This window comes from Anomaloglossus baeobatrachus, chromosome 4 (assembly GCF_048569485.1).
Source record: "Anomaloglossus baeobatrachus isolate aAnoBae1 chromosome 4, aAnoBae1.hap1, whole genome shotgun sequence".
NCBI classification, from domain to species: domain Eukaryota; kingdom Metazoa; phylum Chordata; class Amphibia; order Anura; family Aromobatidae; genus Anomaloglossus; species Anomaloglossus baeobatrachus.
Window position 1 is genome coordinate 632,486,091 of NC_134356.1, and position 19,680 is coordinate 632,505,770.

The window sequence follows — 19,680 nt, forward strand, 5'->3', positions numbered from 1 at the left end:
CGTAAATTCCTTTTCTTCTAGCTCCAATTGGGAGACCCAGACAATTGGGTGTATAGCTTCTGCCACACAAAGTATTACACTTAAAAGTGTAAAGCCCCTCCCCTCTGCCTATACACCCCCCGTGCATCACGGGCTCCTCAGTTTTGGTGCAAAAGCAAGAAGGAGGAAAAATTATAAATTGGTTTAAAGTAAATTCAATCCGAAGGAATTTCGGAGAACTGAAACCATTCAACATGAACAACATGTGTACCCAAAGAACAACAGCCCGAAGGGAACAGGGGCGGGTGCTGGGTCTCCCAATTGGAGCTAGAAGAAAAGGAATTTACGGTAAGTAAACAAAGAAGGGAATTTTGTTACTTACCGTAAATTCCTTTTCTTCTAGCTCCTATTGGGAGACCCAGACGATTGGGTGTATAGCTACTGCCTCCGGAGGCCACACAAAGCATTACACTAAAAAGTGTAAGGCCCCTCCCCTTCTGGCTATACACCCCCAGTGGGATCACTGGCTCACCAGTTTTAGTGCAAAAGCAAGAAGGAGGAAAGCCAATAACTTGGTTAAACAAATTCACTCCGAGTAACATCGGAGAACTGAAAAACCGTTCAACATGAACAACATGTGTACCCGAAAAAACCCAAAAATCCGGAAGGACAACAGGGCGGGTGCTGGGTCTCCCAATAGGAGCTAGAAGAAAAGGAATTTACGGTAAGTAACAAAATTCCCTTCTTCTTCGGCGCTCCATTGGGAGACCCAGACGATTGGGACGTCCAAAAGCTGTCCCTGGGTGGGTAAAGAAATACCTTATGTTAGAGCTGCGAAGACAGCCCTCCCCTACGGGGAGGCAACTGCCGCCTGCAAGACTCTTCTACCTAGGCTGGCGTCCGCCGAAGCATAGGTATGCACCTGATAATGTTTGGTGAAAGTGTGCAGACTCGACCAGGTAGCTGCCTGGCACACCTGTTGAGCCGTAGCCTGGTGTCGCAATGCCCAGGACGAACCCACGGCTCTGGTAGAATGGGCCTTCAGCCCTGATGGAACCGGAAGCCCAGCAGAACGGTAGGCTTCAAGAATTGGTTCTTTGATCCATCGAGCCAGGGTGGCTTTGGAAGCCTGCGACCCTTTGCGCTTACCAGCGACAAGGACAAAGAGTGCATCGGAGCGGCGCAGGGGCGCCGTGCGGGAAATGTAGATTCTGAGTGCTCTCACCAGATCTAACAAATGTAAATTCTTCTCATACCGATGAACTGCATGAGGACAAAAAGAAGGCAAAGAGATATCCTGATTAAGATGAAAAGAGGATACCACCTTCGGGAGAAACTCCTGAATGGGGCGCAGCACTACCTTGTCCTGGTGGAAGACCAGGAAAGGAGCCTTGGATGACAGCGCTGCTAGCTCAGACACTCTCCGAAGAGATGTGATCGCTACCAGAAAAGCCACTTTCTGTGATAGTCTAGAAAGTGAAACCTCCCTCAGAGGCTCGAAGGGCGGCTTCTGGAGGGCAACTAGTACCCTGTTCAGATCCCATGGATCTAACGGCCGCTTGTACGGGGGTACAATATGACAAACCCCCTGCCGGAACGTGCGCACCTTAGGAAGTCGTGCTAGACGCTTTTGAAAAAAGACGGATAGCGCCGAGACTTGCCCTTTAAGGGAGCCGAGCGACAAACCTTTTTCTAACCCAGATTGCAGGAAAGAAAGAAAGGTAGGCAATGCAAAAGGCCAGGGAGACACTCCCTGAGCAGAGCACCAGGATAAGAATATGCTCCACGTTCTGTGGTAGATCTTAGCGGACGTGGGCTTCCTAGCCTGTCTCATGGTGGCAACGACCCCTTGGGATAATCCTGAAGACCCTAGGATCCAGGACTCAATGGCCACACAGTCAGGTTCAAGGCCGCAGAATTCCGATGGAAAAACGGCCCTTGGGACAGTAAGTCTGGTCGGTCTGGTAGTGCCGACGGTTGGCTGACCGTGAGATGCCACAGATCCGGATACCACGCCCTCCGTGGCCAGTCTGGGGCGACGAGTATGACGCGGCTGCAGTCGGATCTGATCTTGCGTAGCACTCTGGACAAGAGTGCCAGAGGTGGAAACACATAAGGGAGCCGGAACTGCGACCAATCTTGCACTAAGGCGTCTGCCGCCAGAGCTCTGTGATCGCGAGACCGTGCTATGAAGGTTGGGACCTTGTTGTTGTGCCTGGACGCCATTAAGTCGACGTCCGGCCTTCCCCAGCGGCTACAGATTTCCTGAAACACGTCCGGGTGAAGGGACCATTCCCCTGCGTCCATGCCCTGGCGGCTGAGGAAGTCTGCTTCCCAGTTTTCTACGCCGGGGATGTGAACTGCGGATACGGTGGAGGCCGTGGCTTCCACCCACATCAGAATCCGCCGGACTTCCTGGAAGGCTTGCCGACTGCGTGTCCCTCCTTGGTGATTGATGTATGCCACCGCTGTGGAGTTGTCCGACTGAAGTCGGATCTGCTTTCCTTCCAGCCACTGCTGGAAGGCTAGTAGGGCAAGATACACTGCTCTGATTTCCAGAACATGGATCTGAAGGGTGGACTCCTGCTGAGTCCACGTACCCTGAGCCCTGTGGTGGAGAAAAACTGCTCCCCACCCTGACAGACTCGCGTCTGTCGTGACTACCGCCCAAGACGGTGGTAGGAAGGATCTTCCCTGTGATAATGAGGTGGGAAGAAGCCACCATTGCAGAGAGTCCTTCTGTGAAAAGGATACTTTCCTGTTCAGGGATGTTGACTTCCCGTCCCATTGGCGGAGAATGTCCCAATAAGAGGACGCAGATGAAACTGCGCAAACGGAACCGCCTCCATTGCCGCCACCAACTTCCCGAGGAAGTGCATGAGGCGTCTTAAGGAGTGCGACTGACCTTGACGGAGAGTCTGCACCCCAGTCTGTAGTGACCGCTGCTTGTCCAGCGGAAGCTTCACTAGCGCTGAGAGGGTATGAAACACCATGCCAAGATACGTTAGTGATTGGGTCGGTGACAGGTTTGACTTTGAGAAGTCGATGATCCACCCGAACGTCTGGAGAGTCTCCAGCGCAACATTCAGGCTGAGTTGGCATGCCTCTTGAGAGGGTGCCTTGACAAGTAGATCGTCCAAGTAAGGGATCACAGAGTGTCCCTGTGAGTGCAAGACTGCTACCACTGCCGCCATGACCTTGGTGAACACCCGTGGGGCTGTCGCCAGACCGAATGGCAGAGCTACGAACTGAAGATGGTCGTCTCCCATCACGAAACGTAGAAAACATTGGTGCTCTGTAGCAATCGGCACGTGGAGATAAGCATCTTTGATGTCTATTGATGCTAGGAAATATCCTTGAGACATTGAGGCAATGACTGAGCGGAGGGTTTCATCCGGAACCGCCTGGCCTCCACGTGCTTGTTGAGCAGTTTTAGGTCCAGAACGGAACGGAAAGAGCCATCCTTTTTTGGCACCACAACCAGATTGGAGGAAAACCGTGTCTTGTTCCTGAAGAGGAACAGGGATTACCACTCCTTCTGCCTGCAGAAGAGCATCGGCTCGGTGGGGAGGTGGGGACGTTCTGAAGAATCGAGTCGGAGGACGAGAACAGAACCCTGTCCTGTGCACGTGGGCACAATGTCCCTCACCCACCGGTCTGTGACCTGTGGCAGCTAAATGTCGCAAAGGCGAGCGAGTCTGCCATCAACCGCGGATGCGGAGAGATGAGAGAGCTGAGAGTCATGAGGAGACCGCCTTGGTAGCGGTTCCTCCGGCTGCCTTCCTTGGGCGTGATTGAGCCCCCGGAAACTGAGCCCCTCTGAGGCTTTTCAGCTCTTTTGGACGAGGACAATTGGGACCTGCCCGAGCTTGGGAAGGACCGAAACCTCGACTGTCCTTCCAGGACAGCATTAATAGGGTAAGTCGCAATGCAGACATTGCGAGGTTACGGACGCCCCTGCGGCACAAATGTACATATGCTCAAGACCAGCTGTGCAAGAACAGCTGAAAAGCTTAGGGTGCCCATACGGCTGTAAATGCCGGAGCAACCGACACGCCGATAGCCTCATAGACAGATTTCAACCAGAGTCCATCTGTCTGGCATCTTTAAGTGAAGTCCCATCTCCACTGCAACTATAGCTCTAGCCGCAAGCCTGGAGATTGGAGAATCCACCTTTGGACCCTGGGTCCCACGCTTGACCACGTCAGGGGGAAAAGGATAACGTGTATCCTTAATACGTTTGGAGAAAACGCTTATCTGGTAAGCGTGGTGTTCCTGGACTGCTTCTCTGAAGTCAGCGTGGCCAGAAAAATACTCAATCTACGTTTGAGCTACTGAAATGGGACTTCTCCTGCTGTGAAGCTGACTCCTCCGCTGGGGGAGCTGAGGGAGAAAGATCCAACATTCCATTGATGGACGCTATAGGATCATTCCTTATGGCGTCACCATCCGGTGTATCCGGATTGAGAGCGTTGTCAGGATCAAAGTCCTGATCAGCTACGTCTGCCTTATCATACAGAGAGCCTCCTGGGACCCCCCCCGGAGCACCGATTTTATTCCCAATGAGGGTGGCCAGGGAGCAATGATCCAGATTGCCCATGGCCTGTCCGGACTGCAAGTCTCTATCCCATTGCAACTCCATCCCTGTCCTTGGACAGGGTTGACAGGTGGTTCCTTTGGCCACGTCTAGTAGAGACCCCGGCTGACCAAGTGCTCCCGGGGGAGCATTGCACACAATGGGGTTCAGTGCCGTGGAACAGTATCACATGCAGTAAAAACAGCATCGAAAGCCCGAGTTGCTTATATGCTGCTGCCGACTAGCCATCTAGGACATAGAGCCAAGAATGGCGACCGTACAATGCAATGTATAGCATACAAGCATAAAGTACAATGAACACTGCAGCACATGCAATACAAGCAGCATAGAAAGCCTGTGCCTTGGCACCCCTGCTTTTCTGCTGCTGTAGACTAGCCATCTAGGGGAATATAGCCCAGAATATCGACCATACAGTGCAATGTATAGCATACAAGCATAAGTACAAATGAACACTGCAACCCCTGCAATACAAGCAGCATAGAAAAAACCTGTGCCTCAGCACCCCTGCTTTTCTGCTGCTGTAGTCTAGTCATTCTAGGCGAAAATAGCCCAGACTAGCGACCGTACAGTGCAGTGTATAGCATACAAGCATAAATACACATGAACACTTCAGTACATGCCATACAAGCAGCATAGAAAGCCTGTGCCTTAGCACCCCTGCTTTCCTGCTGCTGATGTGTCGCCATCTAAGAGGGCATATAGCCAAAAATAGCGACCTATGCAGTGTAAGCATAAAAATACAAATGGACAACTGCGGTATTTAGTGGGGTCAGCACCTCAGGTGCCGCTTACCGCCCGCCTATAAGCGGGTGTGTGGTCGCCCTAGTCCTGTGCCTGGTCGCCCAGAGTCCGATCTCTCAGCTCGGACTGCAGGAATGGCTGCCGGCGTCCTTCTCCAGCTCGTGTGAGTAGGGGCGGGCCGTGGGCGTGCCCCCAAGTCAGAGCGGAAAACTGGCGTCCCACAGTGTCCAGTGAGAGGGCTGGAGCATGTAAATAAGGCTCCAGCCCTCGGCGCTGCTGATTGTACAGCGTCTCTCCCCTACCCTGATTGACAGGGTGGGGGCGGGAACGAAGCGGAGCTAGGCCGCAAAAGCCGGGGACTGGATTTATAAGCGCCGCCGCCGTAAAAGCGCGGTCGGCGCTAAGTCCCCGGCGCACTACAAGTCCCAGCCGCGCCGCCGCTCCCGGAGCGTCCGGCGCGGTAGTTCCCCATACATAAAGTCACTCAGCTAGGCTGTAGTGACTGTAACCCTTTACTGTCCCCGGCGCACTAGCACACCCAGCAAGTCTGGAGTGTGCTGTGCCTGTGTGTACGGGGACACAGAGTACCTGAATGGTGCAGGGCCATGTCCCTGAACGGTACCCAGCTCCGTATCCAGCAGGTTCTATGGGTCTGTGGATGGAGCCCGGCCTCAGGGCTTTGGGGCCGGTAAGATCCCACTTCCTCAGAGCCCCTCAGGGGGATGTGGAAGGAAAACAGCATGTGGGCTCCAGCCGCCGTACCAGCAATAGGTACCTCAACCTTACAAACCACAAGCGGGGTGAGAAGGGAGCATGCTGGGGGCCCTAGTATGGGCCCTCTTTTCTTCCATCCGATATAGTCAGCAGCTACTGCTGACTAAACAGTGGAGCTATGCGTGGATGTCTGACCTCCTTCGCACAAAGCAGAAAACTGGTGAGCCAGTGATCCCACTGGGGGTGTATAGCCAGAAGGGGAGGGGCCTTACACTTTTTAGTGTAATGCTTTGTGTGGCCTCCGGAGGCAGTAGCTATACACCCAATCGTCTGGGTCTCCCAATGGAGCGCCGAAGAAATTCCCTTCTTCTTTGTCGCTCCATTGGGAGACCCAGACAATTGGGACGTCCAAAAGCAGTCCCTGGGTGGGTAAAATAATACCTCGTAATAGAGCCGTAAAACGGCCCCTACCTACAGGTGGGCAACCGCCGCCTGAAGGACTCGCCTACCTAGGCTGGCATCTGCCGAGCATAGGTATGCACCTGATAGTGTTTCGTGAAAGTGTGCAGGCTCGACCAGGTAGCCGCCTGACACACCTGCTGAGCCGTAGCCTGGTGCCGCAAAGCCCAGGACGCACCCACGGCCCTAGTAGAATGGGCCTTCAGCCCTGAGGGAACCGGAAGCCCCGACGATCGGTAAGCTTCGATAATTGGTTCCTTGATCCACCGAGCCAGGGTTGATTTGGAAGCCTGTGACCCTTTACGCTGGCCAGCGACAAGGACAAAGAGTGCATCCGAGCGGCGCAGGGGCGCCGTACGAGAAATGTATAGTCTGAGTGCTCTCACCAGATCTAACAAGTGCAAATCCTTTTCACATTGGTGAACTGGATGAGGACAAAAAGAGGGTAAGGAGATATCCCGATTGAGATGAAAGGGGGATACCACCTTAGGGAGAAATTCCGGAACCGGACGCAGAACCACCTTGTCCTGGTGAAAACCAGGAAAGGAGCTTTGTATGACAGCGCTGCCAGCTCGGACACTCTCCGAAGTGAAGTGACTGCTACTAGGAAAACCACTTTCTGCGAAAGGCGTGAAAGAGAAATATCCTTCATTGGCTCGAACGGTGATTTCTGAAGAGCCATCAGCACCCTGTTCAGATCCCAGGGTTCTAACGGGCGCTTGTAAGGAGGGACTATATGACAAACCCCCTGCAGGAACGTGCGTACCTGTGGAAGTCTGGCTAGGCGCTTCTGAAAAAAATACAGAGAGCGCTGAAACCTGTCCCTTAAGAGAGCCGAGCGACAAACCCTTTTCCAGTCCGGAATGAAGGAATGACAGAAAAGTGGGTAAGGCAAATGGCCAGGGAGAAAAACCCTGAGCAGAGCACCAAGATAGGAATATCCTCCACGACCTGTGGTAGATCTTGGCGGACGTTGGTTTCCTAGCCTGTCTCATAGTGGCAATGACCTCTTGAGATAACCCTGATGACGCTAGGATCCAGGACTCAATGGCCACACAGTCAGGTTGAGGGCCGCAGAATTCAGATGGAAAAACGGCCCTTGAGACAGCAAGTCTGGTCGGTCTGGCAGTGCCCACGGTTGGCCCACCGTGAGATGCCACAGATCCGGGTACCACGACCTCCTCGGCCAGTCTGGAGCGACGAGGATGGCGCGGCGGCAATCGGACCTGATCTTGCGTAACACTCTGGGCAACAGTGCCAGAGGAGGAAACACATAAGGGAGTTGAAACTGCGACCAATCCTGAACTAAGGCGTCTGCCGCCAGAGCTCTGTGATCTTGAGGCCGCGCCATAAATGTCGGGACCTTGTTGTTGTGCCGGGACGCCATTAGGTCGACGTCCGGCATCCCCCAGCGGCAACAGATCTCCTGAAACACGTCCGGGTGAAGGGACCATTCCCCTGCGTCCATGCCCTGACGACTGAGAAAGTCTGCTTCCCAGTTTTCTACGCCCGGGATGTGAACTGCGGATATGGTGGAGGCTGTGGCTTCCACCCACAGCAGAATCCGCCGGACTTCCTGGAAGGCTTGCCGACTGCGTGTGCCGCCTTGATGGTTGATGTATGCCACCGCTGTTGAGTTGTCCGACTGAATTCGGATCTGCTTGCCTTCCAGCCACGGCTGGAACGCCTTTAGGGCAAGATACACTGCCCTTATCTCCAGAACATTGATCTGAAGGGAGGACTCTGTCTGAGTCCAAGTACCCTGAGCCCTGTGGTGGAGAAAAACCGCTCCCCACCCTGACAGGCTCGCGTCCGTCGTGACCACCGCCCAGGATGGGGGTAGGAAGGATTTCCCCTTCGACAGAGAAGTGGGGAGAAGCCACCACTGAAGGGAAGCCTTGGCTGCCCGCGAAAGGGAGACGTTTCTGTCGAGGGACGTCGACTTCCTGTCCCATTTGCGGAGAATGTCCCATTGAAGAGGACGCAGATGAAACTGTGCAAAAGGAACTGCCTCCATTGCTGCCACCATCTTCCTTAGGAAGTGCATGAGGCGCCTCAGGGGGTGTGACTGGCCTTGAAGGAGAGAGTGCACCCCTGTCTGTAGTGAACGCTGTTTGTCCAGCGGAAGTTTCACTATCGCTGAGAGGGTATGAAACTCCATGCCAAGATAAGTCAGTGATTGGGCCGGTGTCAGATTTGACTTTGGAAAATTGATGATCCACCCGAAGCTCTGGAGAGTCTCCAGAGCAATGTTCAGGCTGTGTTGGCATGCCACTTGAGGGGGTGCCTTCACAAGCAGATCGTCTAAGTAAGGGATCACCGAGTGTCCTTGAGAGTGTAGGACTGCTACCACTGTTGCCATGACCTTGGTGAAGACCCGTGGGGCTGTCGCCAGGCCTGGAGATAAGCATCTTTGATGTCGATTGATGCTAGGAAATCTCCTTGGGACATTGAGGCGATGACGGAGCGGAGCGATTCCATCCGGAACCGCCTGGTTTTTACATGTTTGTTGAGCAGTTTGAGGTCCAGAACAGGACGGAAGGATCCGTCCTTTTTCGGCACCACGAACAAGTTGGAGTAAAAACCGTGACCCTGCTGCTGAAGAGGAACAGGGATCACCACTCCTTCCGCGTTCAGCGTGCACACCGCCTGCAGAAGAGCATCGGCTCTCTCGGGGGGCGAAGATGTTCTGAAGAATCGAGTCGGAGGACGAGAGCTGAACTCTATCCTGTAACCGTGAGATAGAATGTCTCTCACCCATCGGTCTTTTACTTGTGGCAGCCAGGTGTCGCAAAAGCGGGCGAGCCTGCCACCGACCGAGGATGCGGTGTGAGGAGACTGAAAGTCATGAGGAGGCCGCTTTGGGAGCGGTTCCTCCGGCGGTCTTTTTAGGACGTGACTTAGACCGCCATGAATCGGAGTTCCTCTGACCCTTCTGTGGCCTGTTGGACGAGGAGAATTGAGACCTGCCCGCGGTCCGAAAGGACCGAAACCTCGATTGTACCGTTCGTGGTTGAGGTCTGTTTGGTTTGGCCTGGGGTAAGGATGAGTCCTTTCCCTTGGATTGTTTAATGATTTCATCCAATTCCTCGCCAAACAGGCGGCCGCCAGAAAATGGCAAACAGGTTAAGAACTTTTTGGAAGCAGAGTCTGCCTTCCATTCACGTAGCCACATGGCCCTGCGGACTACCACCGAATTGGCGGATGCTACCGCCGTACGGCTCGCAGAGTCCAGGACAGCATTAATGGCGTAGGACGCAAACGCCGACGCCTGAGTGGTTAAGGGCATCACTTGCGGAGCAGATGAACGTGTGACCGTGTAATCTGTGCATGACAAGCTGAGATAGCTTGGAGTGCCTATACGGCTGCGAATGCTGGAGCAAAAGACGCGCCGATAGCTTCATAGATGGATTTCAACCATAGCTCCATCTGTCTGTCAGTGGCATCTTTGAGTGAAGCCCCATCTTCCACTGCAACTATGGATCTAGCCGCCAGTCTGGAGATTGGAGGATCCACCTTAGGACACTGAGCCCAGCCCTTGACAACGTCAGGGGGGAAGGGATAACGTGTATCCTTAAGGCGCTTGGAAAAACGCTTATCTGGACAAGCCCGGTGTTTCTGGACTGCGTCTCTGAAGTCAGAGTGATCCAGAAACGTACTCAATGTACGCTTGGGAAACCTGAAACGGAATTTCTCCTGAGAAGCTGACTCCTCCATTGTAGGAGCTGGGGGAGAAATATCCAATACCTGATTGATGGACGCTATAAGATCATTCACTATGGCGTCACCTTCAGGTGTATCTAGGTTGAGCGCGATCTCAGGATCAGAATCCTGATCTGCTACCTCCTCTTCATCTTCCAGAGAGTCTTTGCTGAGACCCTGAGCAGTGTGATGAAGTCGAGTGAATTTCCCAGCGAGCCCGCTTAGGCGGCCTGGGACTGCGGTCCGTGTCAGGGACCTCACCCTGGGACCTGTGGGTCACCCCAGGAGCACTTTGCTGCTCCAATTGAGGGGTGCCTTGGGCCACTGATTGAACAGTGCCCGGGGCCTGAATCACCAGTCTGGACTGTAAGGCTTCTAGTATCTTAGCAGACCATTTATCCATACTCTCAGACAGTTTGTCAGCAAATACTGCAAACTCCGTCCCTGTCACCTGGACAGTGGTAGCAGGTGGTTCCACCTGGGCCACCAGTAGCAGAGGCTCCGGCTGAGTAAGAGCCACAGGGGCCGAGCATTGCACACAATGCGGGTCAGTGGAACCTGCCGGTAGGATAGCCGCACATGAGGTACAGGTTGCAAAGTAAGCCTGTGCTTTGTCACCCTTGCTTTTTGCGGACGACATGCTGTTGTCTCCTCTGATACAATCCAGGAGGGTATATAGCCAAAAATCAACAGTGCGACCATACAGTGTAATGTATAGCATATAAGCCTATATATATATATACACTTCGGTACTCAGTGGGGCCAGCACCACAGGTGCTGCTTACCGACCGCTCAAAGCGGTTGTGTGATCATCAGATTCCCTGCCTGAGCCTCCCTGTTGTCCTCTCCGGTCTGAAGTGCTGACAGGAATGGCTGCCGGCGTTCTGTGGAGAGGAGGGGGCCGTGGGCGTGCCCTTGAAAAGTGCGGGAATCTAGTGCCCCACTGTGCTGAGTGAGGGGGGAGGAGGATACTAGGTATGCTCCAGCCCTCAGCACTGCCGTCCTGTGCAGCGTCCCGCCCTTCCCCTGACTGGCAGGCCTGTGGGCGGGAATAAGCGAAACTAGGCCGCAAAAGCCGGGGACTAAAGTTATAAGCACGGCCGGCAAATAAGCACGGCCGGCGCGGTAGTCCCCGGCGCACTAACACACCCAGCAGTGCTGCAGTGTGTGTGGCACAAGCGATCCATACGCGGTCCCCACGGGGACACAGAGTACCTCACAGTTGCAGGGCCTTGTCCCTGACGATACTCAGCTCCAGTCCAGCAGAATCCCCAGGGGCTGCGGAGGGAGCACGGTCCCAGTGCCTGGAGACCGATTAGGATCCCACTTCACCCAGAGCCCTGAAAGGGATGGGGAAGGAAAACAGCATGTGGCTCCTGCCTATGTACCCGCAATGGGTACCTCAACCTTAACAACATCGCCGACCAGAGTGGGGTGAGAAGGGAGCATGCTGGGGGCCCTGTTATGGGCCCTCTTTTCTTCCATCCGACCTAGTCAGCAGCTGCTGCTGACTAAGATGTGGAGCTATGCGTGGATGTCAGCCTCCTTCGCACAAAGCATAAAAACTGAGGAGCCCGTGATGCACGGGGGGTGTATAGGCAGAAGGGGAGGGGCTTTACACTTTTAAGTGTAATACTTTGTGTGGCCTCCGGAGGCAGAAGCTATACACCCAATTGTCTGGGTCTCCCAATGGAGCGACAAAGAAAAAGTGATATAAGAAAATATGGCGTCCGTCTTATAATCCGGTGGTGTCTTACCGGAGGGGAGCGTCAGCGGTGGTGAAGCGGGGTTACAGGAGGCAGAGCGATGCTGCGGACGGTGCAGCGGGTGTCCCAGATGATCGCTGCGGGCGCTGTGAGGCAGGAGGAACATCCAGAAACTGTCAGTGGTGCAGGCTTCAAAGAAATGGCACCCAGAGTCGGTGCGCGCGCAGATTAAGCTATCGACTCAATGACAAGCCACGTTCTCATCTGCACACGCGCCACCCCCGGGCACCAGTTTCCTTAAGTCCGCTGCAGGGAGATCAATGGGCCGGAGTCGACGCGTGCACAGATGAGATCTTGAACTGGGAGTGCAATCTGCGCACGCGCCGACTCTGGGCACCATTATTTGAAGCCCACACCGCCAACATTTTCAAACTGGTGGCCCCTGTCTCACCACCCGCAGCACATTGCACTACCGCAGCAACTCCCCTGCCTGCTGTGACCCCGCTCCACCACCCCTCTGTAAGCTACATTCGGATTATAAGACGCACCACTCATTTTCCTCGCCAAATTCTTGGGAGGACAAGTACGTCTTATAATCCGAAAAACACAGATTGACAGAAGTGGAGTGGTTAGATGTGGGACGGTGCCCTCTGTCCAGCCATCAACTACTCCTCCCCCTAACACAATGGTAGGGTGCCGAAGGGTTGTCTGTAGTGATAGGCGAACAGTAACTATTCGTGATCGGTTAATGCTTACTGAATACCGAGTACTATTTCAGTATTCGTCATGACAAGAAAAATGCTTAGGTTCCCCTTGACTTGCATTAGGTTTGTTATTCGTGAAAAATATCAGAATAGTACTGGCATGGCATGGCTGTGATTGGCTGATGCACCACGCGACCTGCGGTTATGTCAGTGAGGTCACCGCAGTTCATGTCGTCCAGCTGTCACCTCAGGTGACCTCTGTAAGTTTACCAGAGTTAACGGCTACCCGGCACACACGTAGAGGACAACAACTTGAAAGCTCGGACTTGCCGAACCTGAACATCTCCGGGGCCGACCATCTCTAAAAAAGAATAGAAAAACTAAAAATGCCCTCAGGAGGAAGGGTTAAGGACATATAATATATAAGAATGTAGTAAGGTGACCGGAGGGAGGCAATACTTTAGGCCACATGCAGACGTTAAGTATTTGGTGAGTTTTTACTCTTGAGCTGTAAGGAGGTGGGGTATATGTGAGAATCGCCCAAAACTGGACACTCCATGTTGGGTTAGGGATAGTTGAAATCGATTTTCAGGACCCAGTTCAGCGGCCAAGTCAGTATTCTGTGTTCATCGGACGGGAGCCCTCAGAATAACCTCTTACCTCTGGGAATCTGTGGCTTATTTTGAAAGCCAATTTGGTGCGACGTCACATGTGTGTCATGCCTCAACTATGACATTGTACCGGTGTGGCTAATCAAAAGAGGAGCTGGAAGGTAAAAAGAAGATCGCAGGGCTCACATCCGACAGCCACAAATTACTCACCTGGTGGCTGGAATTGGTCCTGCGAATCGATCTGCACCATCATCTACTTAACTGTGTTCCCAAAAGGAGTGGGGACTGAACCTAAACACCCCCTCCCCCAAAATGTAGACAATTGTGATAGTTCTCTGCTGGGTGCATGAGTCCTAAAACCGATCTGTGGTCAACCGTAAAAAGACACAATGCTGAACATGTTTCTATCACCTTCATGTAAATAGTAACCCCATGGATGTACTTACTTTAGGTCGTACCCCCAAGAAGCCACTGCAGTTTTCCGCCCCACAATGACATTCTGTCCGGCCATTCCCGAGACAGTCAAGGTTGTAGTTAAATGTTAACTCCGCTCCTACAAACAAAATGACATGAGAAAGAAAACAATGCACATAACGTTATACATAATGAATGGGTAAATTCAAACAATTTTTTAACTTATCATATATAAATGAAACCAGAAGTATAAAATTAATTCATACTAAACTTGATAGCCATATACAGACACGGCAGAAAGTGTTGGCACCCTTGAAATTGTTCCAGAAAATGAAGTATTTCTTTGGGAAACTGATTGTAATTACACACTTGTTATACATGTTTATTTCCTTTCTGCATATTGGAAAAAAACACAAAAAAACAAGAGAGAAAAGGCAAATTGGACATAATTTCACACAGAACCCCAAAAATGGGCCTTTGTAACACTAAGGGGTACTTTGCACGTTGCGACATCGCTACTGCGATCTCGTCGGGGTCAAATCGAAAGCGACGCACATCCGGCGCTGGTAACGACGTTGCAACGTGTAAAGCCTAGATGCGCCTATAAACGATCGCAAAAGCGTCGAAAATCGGTGATCTGTGTAGTGTCGGTCATTTCCATAATTTCGCTGCAGCGACAGGTACGATGTTGTTCCTCGTTCCTGTGGCAGCACACATCACTGTGTATGAAGCCGCAGGAGCGAGGAACATCTCCTTACCTGCGTCCCGCCTGCAATGAAGAAGGAAGGAGGTGGGCGGGATGTTTACATCCTGCTCATGTCCGCCCCTCCGCTTCTATTGGCCGCCTGCCATGTGACGTCGCTGTGATGCCACACGACCTGCCCCCTTAGGAAGGAGGCGGGTCGCCGGCCAGAGCGACGTCGCAGGGCAGGTAAGTGCGTGTGAAGCTGCCGTAGCAATAATGTTCGCTACGGCAGCTATCACAAGAGATCGCATCTGCGACAGGGGTGGGTACTATCACGCTCGGCATCGCTACAATCGGCTCGCGATGTTGCAGCGTGCAAAGTACCCCTAAGGGTAAACAACTTGGTTTCAAGCATGTGATGTTCGTTCAAACTCACTTGTGGCAAGTAACAGGAGTGGGCCATATAGAAATCACACCTGAAACCAGATAAAAAGGGGAGAAGTTGACTCAATCTTTGCATTGTGTGTCTGTGTTTGTCACACTAATCATGGAAAACAGAAAGAGTTGAAGAGAACTGTCTGAGGACTTGAGAAACAAAATTGTTGAAAAACATCAGCAATCTCAAGGTTACAAGTCCATCTCCAGAGATCTTGATGTTGCTTTCTCCACGGTGCGCAACATAAATCAAGAAGTTCACAACCAATGGCACTGTAGCTAATCTCCCTGGACATGCACGGCAGAGAAAAATTGATGAAAAGTTGCAATGCAAGATAGTCCGGATGGTGGAAAAGCCCCAATCAAGTTCCACAGAAATTCAAGCTGTCCTGCAGGCTCAGGGGGCATCAGTGTCAGCGCAAACTATCAGTCCACAATTGATTGAAATGGAACGCTATTGTAGGAGACCCAGGAGGACACCACTGCTGATACAGAGACATAAAAAAGCTACAATACAGTTTGCCAAAATGTACATGAGTACACCAAAATCCTTCTGGGAAAGTGTCTTGTGGACAGATGAGACCAAGATAGAGCTTTTTGATAAAGCAAATCATTCTACTGTATACTGAAAACGGAATGAGGCCTGCAAAGAAAAGAACACATAACCTACAGTCAAATATGGTGGAGATCCAGAGATGTTTTGGGGTTGTTTTGTTGCATCTGTCACTGGGGGCCTTGGCTATGTGCAAGGCATCATGAAATGTGAAGATTACCAAAGGATTTTGTGTGGCAATGTAGTGCCCAGTGTCAGAAAGCTGGGTTTGAGTCCTAGGTCATGAATCTTCCAGCTGGACTATGACACCAAACATACTTCAAGAAGCCCCGAAAAATGGATGCAAACAAAGTGCTGGAGAGTTCTGAAGTGGCAGCGATGAGTCCGGATCTAAATCCCATTGACACCTGTCGAGAGATCTCGAAATTGCTGATGGGAAAGAAGGGAATTTTGTTACTTACCGTAAATTCCTTTTCTTCTAGCTCCTATTGGGAGACCCAGACGATTGGGTGTATAGCTACTGCCTCCGGAGGCCACACAAAGCATTACACTAAAAAGTGTAAGGCCCCTCCCCTTCTGGCTATACACCCCCAGTGGGATCACTGGCTCACCAGTTTTAGTGCAAAAGCAAGAAGGAGGAAAGCCAAGAACTGGTTTAAACAAATTCACTCCGAAGTAACGTCGGAGAACTGAAAACCGTTCAACATGAACAACATGTGTACCCGAAAAACAACCAAAAATCCCGAAGGACAACAGGGCGGGTGCTGGGTCTCCCAATAGGAGCTAGAAGAAAAGGAATTTACGGTAAGTAACAAAATTCCCTTCTTCTTCGGCGCTCCATTGGGAGACCCAGACGATTGGGACGTCCAAAAGCTGTCCCTGGGTGGGTAAAGAATACCTCATGTTAGAGCTGCGAAGACAGCCCTCCCCTACGGGGAGGCAACTGCCGCCTGCAGGACTCTTCTACCTAGGCTGGCGTCCGCCGAAGCATAGGTATGCACCTGATAATGTTTGGTGAAAGTGTGCAGACTCGACCAGGTAGCTGCCTGGCACACCTGTTGAGCCGTAGCCTGGTGTCGCAATGCCCAGGACGCCCCCACGGCTCTGGTAGAATGGGCCTTCAGCCCTGATGGAACCGGAAGCCCAGCAGAACGGTAGGCTTCAAGAATTGGTTCTCTGATCCATCGAGCCAGGGTGGCTTTGGAAGCCTGCGACCCTTTGCGCTTACCAGCGACAAGGACAAAGAGTGCATCCGAGCGGCGCATGGGTGCCGTGCGGGAAATGTAGATTCTGAGTGCTCTCACCAGATCTAACAAATGTAAATCCTTTTCATACCGATGAACTGGGTACGGATAAAAGGAAGGCAAGGAGATATCCTGATTAAGATGAAAAGAGGATACCACCCTAGGGAGAAACTCCTGAATGGGGCGCAGCACTACCTTGTCCTGGTGGAACACCAGGAAGGGAGCTTTGGATGACAGCGCTGCTAGCTCGGACACTCTCCGAAGAGACGTGATCGCTACCAGAAAGGCCACTTTCTGTGATAGTCGTGAAAGGGAAACCTCCTTCAGAGGTTCGAAGGGCGGCTTCTGGAGAGCAACTAGTACTCTGTTTAGAGCCCATGGATCTAATGGCCGCCTGTACGGAGGGACGATATGACAAACGCCCTGCAGGAACGTACGCACTTTAGACAATCGTGCTAGACGCTTCTGAACAAACACGGATAGTGCTGAGACTTGTCCCTTAAGGGAGCCGAGCGACAAGCCCTTTTCCAACCCGGCTTGCAGGAAGGAAAGAAGATTAGGTAACTGGAATGGCCAGGGGGATACTCCTTGTGCAGAGCACCAGGATAAGAAAATCTTCCACGTTCTATGGTAGATCTTAGCAGACGTGGACTTCCTAGCCTGCCTCATGGTGGCCACAACCCCTTGGGATAATCCGGAAGACGCTAGGATCCAGGATTCAATGGCCACACAGTCAGGTTCAGGGCCGCAGAATTCCGATGGAAAAACGGCCCTTGGGACAGTAAGTCTGGTCGGTCTGGTAGTGCCCACGGTTTGCCGACCGTGAGATGCCACAGATCCGGATACCACGCCCTCCTCGGCCAGTCTGGGGCGACGAGTATGACGCGGCTGCAATCGGACCTGAGCTTGCGTAGCACTCTGGGTAAGAGTGCCAGAGGTGGAAACACATAAGGGAGCCGGAACTGCGACCAATCTTGTACTAGGGCGTCTGCCGCTAGAGCTCTTTGATCGCGAGACCGCGCCATGAAGGCCGGAACTTTGTTGTTGTGCCGAGACGCCATTAGATCGACGTCCGGCACCCCCCAGCGGCGACAGATTTCCTGAAACACGTCCGGGTGAAGGGACCATTCCCCTGCGTCCATGCCCTGGCGACTGAGGAAGTCTGCTTCCCAGTTTTCTACGCCCGGGATGTGAACTGCGGATATGGTGGATGCTCTGTCCTCCACCCACATCAGAATCCGCCGGACTTCCTGGAAGGCTTGCCGACTGCGTGTCCCTCCTTGGTGGTTGATGTATGCCACCGCTGTGGAGTTGTCCGACTGGACTCGGATCTACCTTCCTTCCAGCCACTGCTGAAAGGCTAGGAGGGCAAGATATACTGCCCTGATTTCCAGAACATTGGGCTGAAGGGTGGACTCCTGCTGAGTCCACGTCCCCTGAGCCCTGTGGTGGAGAAAAAACTGCTCCCCACCCTGACAGACTCGCATCTGTCGTGACCACTGCCCAGGATGGGGGTATGAAGGATCTTCCCTGAGACAAAGAGGTGGGAAGAAGCCACCATTGCAGAGAGTCCTTGGCCGCCTGGGAAAGGGAGACTTTCCTGTCTAGGGACGTTGACTTCCCGTCCCATTGGCGGAGAATGTCCCATTGAAGTGGGCGCAGATGAAACTGCGCAAAGGGAACTGCCTCCATGGCTGCCACCATCTTCCCTAGGAAGTGCATGAGGCGCCTTAAGGGGTGCGACTGGCCTTGAAGGAGAGACTGCACCCCTGTCTGTAGTGAACACTGCTTGTTCAGCGGAAGCTTCACTATCGCTGATAGAGTATGAAACTCCATGCCAAGATACGTTAGTGATTGCGTCGGTGACAGATTTGACTTTGCAAAATTGATGATCTACCCGAAAGTCTGGAGAGTCTCCAGCGTAACATTCAGGCTGAGTTGGCATGCCTTGAGAGAGGGTGCCTTGAAAAGTAGATCCTCCAAGTAAGGGATCACCGAGTGTCCCTGAGAGTGCAAGACTGCTACCACTGCCGCCATGACCTTGGTGAAAACCCGTGGGGCTGTCGCCAGACCGAAGGGCAGGGCTACGAACTGAAGATGCTCGTCTTCAATAACGAAACGCAGCAAACGCTGGTGCTCTGGAGCAATCGGCACGTGGAGATACGCATCCTGATGTCTATTGATTCTAGGAAATTTCCTTGAGACATTGAGGCAATGACGGAGCGGAGGGTTTCATCCGGAACCGCCTGGCCTCCACGTGCTTGTTGAGCAGGTTTAGGTCCAGAACGGAAAGGAAAAAGCCATCCTTTTTTGGCACCACAACTAGATTGGAGTAAAACCGTGTCTTGTTCCTGAAGAGGAACAGGGATTACCCTCCTCCTGCCTGCAGAAGAGCATCGGCTCGGTGGGGAGGTTTTGAAGAATCGAGTCGGAGGACGAGAACAGAACTCTGTCCTGTGCACGTGAGAACAATGTCCCTCACCCACCGGTCTGTGACCTGTGGCAGCTAAATGTCGCCAAAGGCGGGAGAGTCTGCCATCAACCGCGGATGCGGAGAGAGAGAGAGCTGAGAGTCATGAGGAGACCGCCTTGGTAGCGGTTCCTCCAGCTGGCTTCCTTGGGCGTGATTGAGCCCGGCCGGAATCTGAGCCCCTCTGAGGCTTTTTTGCCCTTTTGGACGAGGACAATTGGGACCTGCCCGAGCTTGGGAAGGACCGAAACCTCGACTATCCTTCCAGGACAGCATTAATAGGGTAAGTCGCAATGCAGACATTGCGAGGTTACGGACGCCCCTGCGACACAGATGTACATGTGCTCAAGACCAGCTGCGCAAGAACAGCTGAAAAGCTTAGGGTGCCCATACGGCTGTGAATGCCGGAGCAACCGACACGCCGATAGCCTCATAGACAGAATTCAACCAGAGTCCATCTGTCTGTCAATGGCATCTTTAAGTGAAGTCCCATCTCCACTGCAACTATGGCTCTAGCCGGAAGCCTGGAGATTGGAGAATCCACCTTTGGACCCTGGGTCCAGCGCTTGACCACGTCAGGGGGAAAGGGATAACGTGTATCCTTAATACGTTTGGAGAAAACGCTTATCTGGTAAGCGTGGTGTTCCTGGACTGCTTCTCTGAAGT

General features: G+C 52.7%; 1 protein-coding gene across 6 annotated transcripts in view; it reads right to left on the reverse strand.

Moving 5' to 3' along the window:
• Positions 1-19,680, reverse strand: part of NSD3 (nuclear receptor binding SET domain protein 3) — a 223,786-nt gene that overhangs the window by 12,368 nt on the left and 191,738 nt on the right. For all 6 annotated transcript variants that reach the window (XM_075346392.1, XM_075346391.1, XM_075346390.1 and 3 more), the window contains one exon: positions 13,660-13,766. In XM_075346392.1, the coding sequence (XP_075202507.1) occupies positions 13,660-13,766 (107 nt within the window). The remainder of the gene's footprint in view (positions 1-13,659; positions 13,767-19,680) is intronic.